At 50.5% G+C, this 7143-nt stretch overlaps 1 protein-coding gene across 1 annotated transcript; it reads right to left on the minus strand.

Annotated features, from left to right (window-relative positions):
• Positions 1-2167: 2167 nt before the first annotated feature.
• On the minus strand, positions 2168-6141 carry BRD3OS (BRD3 opposite strand). Its single transcript, XM_054083956.1, has 2 exons — positions 6043-6141; positions 2168-5902 (listed from the first exon to the last, which is right to left on the minus strand). Exon 2 carries the CDS (start codon positions 5200-5202, stop codon positions 4933-4935), a length of 270 nt encoding a protein of 89 aa, XP_053939931.1. The 5' UTR covers positions 5203-5902; positions 6043-6141; the 3' UTR covers positions 2168-4932.
• Positions 6142-7143: the final 1002 nt, after the last annotated feature.

The following is a 7143-nucleotide window of genomic DNA, read 5'->3' on the forward strand; positions in this document are numbered from 1 at the left end:
TTTAAAGTTGGGGTTGGAGCTAGGGGGAAGGGCTCGGGGCACGACAAAGCAAAACCACAACCTTTTTAGTACTGGATTTTCAAAAGACGTATTCTCAAACGTGAGCGGTTACCACTAGGGCTAACAGGCTCTGCATTGTTGAAGATCAATTTAGGGCGAGGATTCCTTACACTAGCAGCGTTATCTTGCTTGTAAAACAATGAGATGCTTTTTTTTAAAAGAAATTGTATTTGCATATCTTTTTAAATGTTGTTTTTAAAAAAACAAAATAAAAACACCAGCTAGGATTTGACACAGGCCACTTAGAACTTACCCCAGATACTGGCATAACCAATCCAGAAAGATTTGTTGTTGTATTTTTGGTTTGGTTTTTTTTTTGTTTTGGTTTTTTTTAATATTTAAAAAAAAAATGTTACTTTTCTGTATGATGTGCATGCAAATTTACCGTAACTCTTTTTCTTAAAACTTTTTAGTGCCATTTCTAGTATATTCCTGTAAATGTCAGTTACTGAAAAGAAATGAGTCATTGTAAGTAGTTTAGCTTGTTTATTGCAAATTGCTGGCCTCAAACACAACAGAATTAAAAAAAAGAAGTGTTAGAAAGTAATCTTTGATGTTTCTGGTGATCATGGACCCTGGTCCTGGGGCATTTGTTCTGTTTTCATAATAAAAAGAAAAATTGTTTTGTGTGTGCAGTTTGATCCCATATTTTCCCCTCTCCTCTCCCTTTCCCTTTCCTCATCTCCTTTTGCAGGTGTTGCACTTGCTCCAGTTGAAAACCTGTAGGGCTTTGATGGAGCAGTCAGTTGAGTAGAATTGCTAAGAGACAAACATAAATATTTGAAGAGTCCTAGAGTGCCGTGAGTACTGAAATGATCCTTTTGCAAGTCCAACTGGTGGCAAACTGCCTGCAGAGCTGGGGCCAAGCCTGAGCACCGCCAGCCTGGCCTGGGGTGGCCAAATGACAGCTCAGTACCTGAGACATGCTCTAAATATACCGTTCTGTGGGTAAGGAAGACACTCCGGGCTGCTTTAATGCACCAGTGCAGCCAAGGAAGCACTTTCACCCTTCCTACACACCTATAGTCTGAAGGGCTCTTAGATGTGATAAAGACTTTGTTCCTAATGGCTAATCTAAATCTTGGAAGGGAGAAGATTTACATTAGACATTAAGAAGAAATTCTTCATGATGAGGGTGGTGAGGCACTGGAACAGGTTGCCCAGGGCTGGATGCCCCATCCCTGGAGGTGTTCCAGGCCAGGTTGGATGGGGCTTGGAGCCCCTGATCCAGTGGGAGGTGTCCCTGCCCATGGCAGGGGGTGGAACTGGACGGGCTTTAAGGTCACTTTCAACCCAAACCATTCTATGATTATGTGATAATTGCATCTGATTGAGGTAAGCTCAGCTGAAAGAGAGGTGAAAGTTTCACCCAGGTTTAATGCTGACTACTTCCAAGTCACCAAGACTTGTAGGAGCCAGAGGGAGCTCTGCTCCTCCAGCCAGTGCTGGTTCCACAGGTCAACAAGTGCAGGGTGACCGGGACGTGGCAGACGCTGTTGGGAATGGTTGGGGTGGGGAGCAGAGGGGTTGTCCTTGTTCACAGCAGTCTTGACATTACTGAATGGTGGCCAAAATCTATTTTGGTCACTGGAGAGGGTTCAGTTTGGCTTCGCTGTTAGGTTTCTCAGATGGGTTATTTATAAGGTAAGGGTTATAACAGCCAGGTTTCCCCAGGGTTACTCTTTCTCTAGCGCTGTTTCTGCTCACTGGGTTTAAAAGCCAGGATCTCTCTAAGGTTTCAGCAAACCCGTTTTGCTTTGCTGTTGTATCAGTGTCACTGTGTGTGTTCTGTCTGTGATACCTCCAAAGGAAATGGTTGTTCAACCTGTCCTCTAAAACCTTTCTCTCAAGGGTCTGCCTCACAGGAGGATGTTTTCTTTAGCATTTACTAGAGAGTTATTTCTGGGTGAATCAAGCAGTGCTGCCTGTTACAGACCTGGAGGAGGCTGAGGCCAGGCAGAAAGCAGCTGAGATTTGGCTATGCCAATACCTGTAGGAAAAGAGGTTCTGTATGCGACATCCAGGGGGTGTTCTCATCCCTGAATGCATCACCAAGACTTGACAGGGCTTTGGGGCTGAGGAACCTGGAGTGTAGTGTTCTCCAGCCCCGTGGCCACTCTCCTCAGGTAGTGGTGTGACCTTGGAGAGGGAGGTTATCCAGCCCCACCAGTAACCAGCTGGGAGAAGCTGCTGAGCTCTCCCTTGTCTGCCTGGGTGGGGATTGGGAGTGATAATAGCTGTAATCCTCCAATGTGCCAAAGTGATTAACATGCAGAAGAAAAACAGCTGCTCGCAATGATGCATTCAAATCATTTTAATGCACTTTATCAAAGAGGCTACACCAGCATTTTAAACAAGTGCATCAACGCTACGCAACTGGCTTACGGAAGCGCTTGCTCGTAGCAGCCACTCCGCAAACCTGCTGTGAGTAATGGGGACACACCACAAATATGGAAAAAATACAGTCACATTCACGGCGAGATGGAAGAACCAAGTCTCACTCTTCCTGTACTGTCATGGCCAGCCTGAATCCCAGAAGAATTTATGCACATCTTTAGGGTTTTATTCTTGTATAGTCCAATTAACGTTCCTCAAGTAACTGAATTTTGGTTTACCAGCCACATAAAGGAGACTGATTATACCCAAAATAATCAACTTTCTTACTGAAATTAAAAGTAATAATCTATGTGTTTTTTTTCTTTTGTTTCTATAAGAAAAGTAAAGGAAACGAACAGCTGGTTTTGTTCCTTAAACTCCCAGAGTTCACACGCTCCCCCAGGCTGCTAAAAAGGCCCTGAACTCACCTCTCCTGCCTGTCCAGGTTGCTCCCACCTGCAGTTTCCAGAGGAGCTCTCACACCAGCCTCCTGTCTGTTGGTATAAATAATCATCGTGGTTCACGTGGCCAAGAACTGGAGCCCTGGGTGGGTCTCGCATCCCAGTGATTTACCTTCAACAGTGCACTCGGTACAGGAGCACTGCTGCCTTTGCTGGTGGCTTTCTGACTCGAGTTTTGTGAACCTTGTGTGCTTTTTTTTTTCCTCAGTTGAAAAACATCTATTCACCAAAATATTTCCCACCCAGAGCTAATCCTGGCAAGACCAAGAGGAGTATTTGAGCGTGCAGAGCAACAACACGGATCTGCGAAGCGCGGAGGTCCGTCAGCAGGTTTAGTTTTATGAGCACACACATGTAAGGTACCAAACATCAACACATGCATAAATAGTTCTTTAAAAATAATGAGCTGCCTAGGGTTTGCAGTGCATACATGTGTGAAGGACTGGGGCTGAGTACACCAAACCTCTACAATATCATGTTAAAAGAGATGTTCTGCTCAGCACAGTGAGTTCAGCAAACTCGAGTGTGTGTGTGTTGTAGCATTTAACCCACGTGAGGGAGATGGGGAAGATTCTTCATCGCTGTATTAAAAAAAAAAAATAATAAAGTGCTTGACAAATAAACAAGAGGTTTAAGATAAATATAAGTTATGAATGTGCTGAACTTTAGGCAGGTAAATAATCCATACTGAAGTCAACATGAAATACTGATTTGCTTGAAGTTAAGCCTGTGCCCAAGTGCTGCTGGATTCGGCACACAGAGCTGCAGGAGGACATCCCAGGCGAGATGTAAGGGGAGTCCGTGACTTAAGCCCAACATTATACTTTAATGCTGAACCCTGGCCATGCAATTAGCACCCCTGGAAGCCATACTGCTTTGTTTCTAATAAAGGTTTGGGTGCTTGCTATGTTGGGTTTCTCAGCTTGGTGTTGCCTTGAGCAAGTCAGGAAACAACCTGAATGCAGGCTCTGTTCCCAAGAAGTGCAACTGCAGTATTTTTCCCCTCCTAAAATCCTTCAGTTAGTTGAATCCTTCAGTTAGTTGAAACAAACACTCCCAGACACAACTTTTAAAATACATGCACCGAATCTACTATCTAACCCGTATCAGATCAACCCTTCCAAGCTATGCATGCGTCAAACTGCTACGCCAAGCAACCCTCACTAGACTGTTTCCTTCTGTAACCGATCCCCAGGGCAGGTACGTGGAGTGTGAGAGTTTCCTCACGTCCGTTTGCAGGAGATGTGTATATTTACAGGAGCTTCCTTTCAAGTGGTTCACTTGGTGACACATTCCTGAAGCATTGGCTGGGGATGGAGCTGTGAGAAGGGAGTCAGCTCCACCGACTCCAGATGCCCTCTCTGTTATTTCTGTGATACCAAGCTGTGGCAGCAGAGAGGGCCCTTTGCTTTGCACAGGATGAAACCACAGCTCACTTCGCCTGCCAGGGGTTTTGAAGGCTGAGATGAAACTCTCAATACATTCTTGCCCTCCTCCTATCCCAAATAAACCACTTCATTACCTGGTTGTAAAAGATTGCTTCCAGGGTAGTAATTAAATGGAGACAGGGCAGGGTTGTTTTGCAGATCACCTTCCTAAAATCTTAGCCTAGATGGAAATGGATCTGTGCTCGCCTCTCTCCCACCAGCATTTGCTGAGCTTTTGGCAATGTGCAAGATCTAACAAGTCAAAGTGCCTGCTGGGGATGGTTCCCCCAACGGCAGCAGGTGTTTCTCACAGTACAAAAGCCACTTACAAGCAACACATGGTCCAGCACGGACCCTGCCAAGATGTCAGGCAGCAAACATAGGCTCCTGAGTGAGGCTGTTTTCATTATATGCACTCATTAACATGCAAAATCTGATGCTACCAACAGCAAAAACAAACATAAACTTCAGACAGCCTTTCTAACCTATCCTGAATGCGCTGCTGTGGCCGCAGGTCTGTCGTGAGGCTGGGGCAAAGCCAACTGCCCCAGCCCGATGCAAGTCTGGTTTGTTTCCATGTGTGGGTTTCTAATGCAAAACCACTGAAATTACATAATCGCACAAAACTTGGATTGCCCCGTATCCCTGGAGACATCCAGCTTGTTTTTATCCCGCACCAGGATGGCTTCGTTGCCGTACTGCGAGTACCACATACTCCGACTCCGGCTCAGGTAAGTGTTGGGGGGAGCTGACTCCAGTTTCTGCTGCTGCTGCTGCCAGATGAGCATGGAGGTGTCCCTGTACCGCAGCCGGGCGTAGCCCTCGGACAAGGCTTTTTCCGGAAGGGGCACCCTGCCGTTCATTACTTTGTCAGTCATCTGCTCAAGGTTAGCTCCAAAGATAAGAGCGCCTTCCTAGCAGCTCCGGCGGGTCGGTCCAAGTCGAGTGCTGCTGCTTGGAGCCGAAGGGAGAGCATCCCCAAGGGCACAGCTCTTGGCACCACGAGCCGCTGGTCAGTGTAAGCACCACTCAGGATGCCCAAAAATCATCACGGGCAGCCTGGCCTTGCTTAAATAACAAGCCAGGACTAACGAAAGCTTATCCGGTGGTGATGCCACTACATCTTTCATCTTGCGAAGGGACCACACGCACACGAGCTGCTTGTTGAGGGTCCCTAAGTATCTCAGTAGGCGTGAGTGGTGTCTCCACGGTGGTGGGCTTGCTCCGCGGCCGGGCAGGATGGGCTGAGCAGTTCTGGATGAGTTTTGCTTCCCCAAAGAACGGATCCCGAAGCCGTAGGCCAGATCTCGGAGGTCTGCAGCACCCAGGCCTGTGGGTGAGCTCTCCCACCTGCGCTTCACAGAGGGATGGGAACTTCGTGGGTCACATCCTCAGGGATGCAGGAGAGGATTCTGACGCCTGACTTACGGGTGGGAGCATCCTCAGGGATGCAGGCGAAGATGCTGATGCCAGAATGATGGATGGGCGCATCCTCAGGGACGCAGGAGAGGATTCCGCCTCCAGCCGCCATACGGGGGTGCCCGTCACCTCCCGAGGGCTCCGACGGAGGGCTCCGACCTGCGGGTGGAACAGCGAGGCTCACCCAGGGGGGCCCGGCCCCGCCGAGCCCGCACCGATCCCCCTTCCACCAGCACCGCCCCCGAAGACCCCCCGAGCCCTCCCCCGGACCCCCCGGCCCGTGTACCCCCCGGCCCCACCGTGCTGTGCTGCCCCGGGCCGAGCCGCGCCCGCAGCCGCCGCGGAGCCGCCTCAGAGCCGCCTCAGAGCCGCCCCGCGCGTCATGGCGGGAGGAGCCGGCGGGAGGGGCGGCGAGAGGGGAGGGGGTGAGGGGTGGTAATGGGGCTGTGAGAGAGGGGAGAAGGGGTTGGGGATGGTAATGGGGCTGTGAGAGAGGGGAGAAGGGGTTATGGATGGCAATGGGGCGGTGAGAGAGGGGAGAAGGGGTTATGGATGGTAATGGGGCTGTGAGAAGGGAGAGAGGGGGGTGAGGGATGGCAATGGGGCTGTGAGAGAGGAGGGAGAGGGTTGGGGAGTGGCAATGGGGCTGTGTAAGTGGGATATGTGGGTCTGGGGGTGGCAATGGGGCTGTGCAAGTGGGATATGTGGGTCTGGGGATGGCAATGGGGCTGTGCAAGTGGGATATGTGGGTCTGGGGGGTGGCAATGGGGCTGTGTAAGTGGGATATGTGGGTCTGGGGATGGCAATGGAGTTGTGCAAGTGGGATATGTGGGTCTGGGGGTGGCAATGGGGCTGTGCAAGTGGGATATGTGGGTCTGGGGGTGGCAATGGGGCTGTGCAAGTGGGATATGTGGGTCTGGGGGGTGGCAATGGGGCTGTGCAAGTGGGATATGTGGGTCTGGGGGTGGCAATGGGGCTGTGTTAGTGGGATATGTGGGTCTGGGGGGTGGCAATGGGGTTGTGCAAGTGGGATATGTGGGTCTGGGGGTGGCAATGGGGCTGTGTAAGTGGGATATGTGGGTCTGGGGGGTGGCAATGGGGTTGTGCAAGCCGGATGAGTGGGCCCAGGGCAGCATGGTGGGGGTCCCTGAGTGGGGTGCATGGGTTTAGGGGTGGCAGTGGGGCTCCAGAAGCTGGGTGTGTGGGTCTGGAGGATGGCAGTGGGCCCCCCCTGAATGGGGTGTGTGGGTCCAGGGCACAACAATGGGGCTCCCCGAGTGGGATGTGTGGGTCAAGAGGGTGACAGTGGGGCTCCCGCACTGGGTGTGTGGGTCTTGGGGATGGCAATGGGGATCCCTGATTGGAATGTGTGGGTCCAAGGCACGGCGATGGGGCTCCCT

Source organism: Cuculus canorus, chromosome 19 (assembly GCF_017976375.1).
Source record: "Cuculus canorus isolate bCucCan1 chromosome 19, bCucCan1.pri, whole genome shotgun sequence".
Classification (NCBI taxonomy): domain Eukaryota; kingdom Metazoa; phylum Chordata; class Aves; order Cuculiformes; family Cuculidae; genus Cuculus; species Cuculus canorus.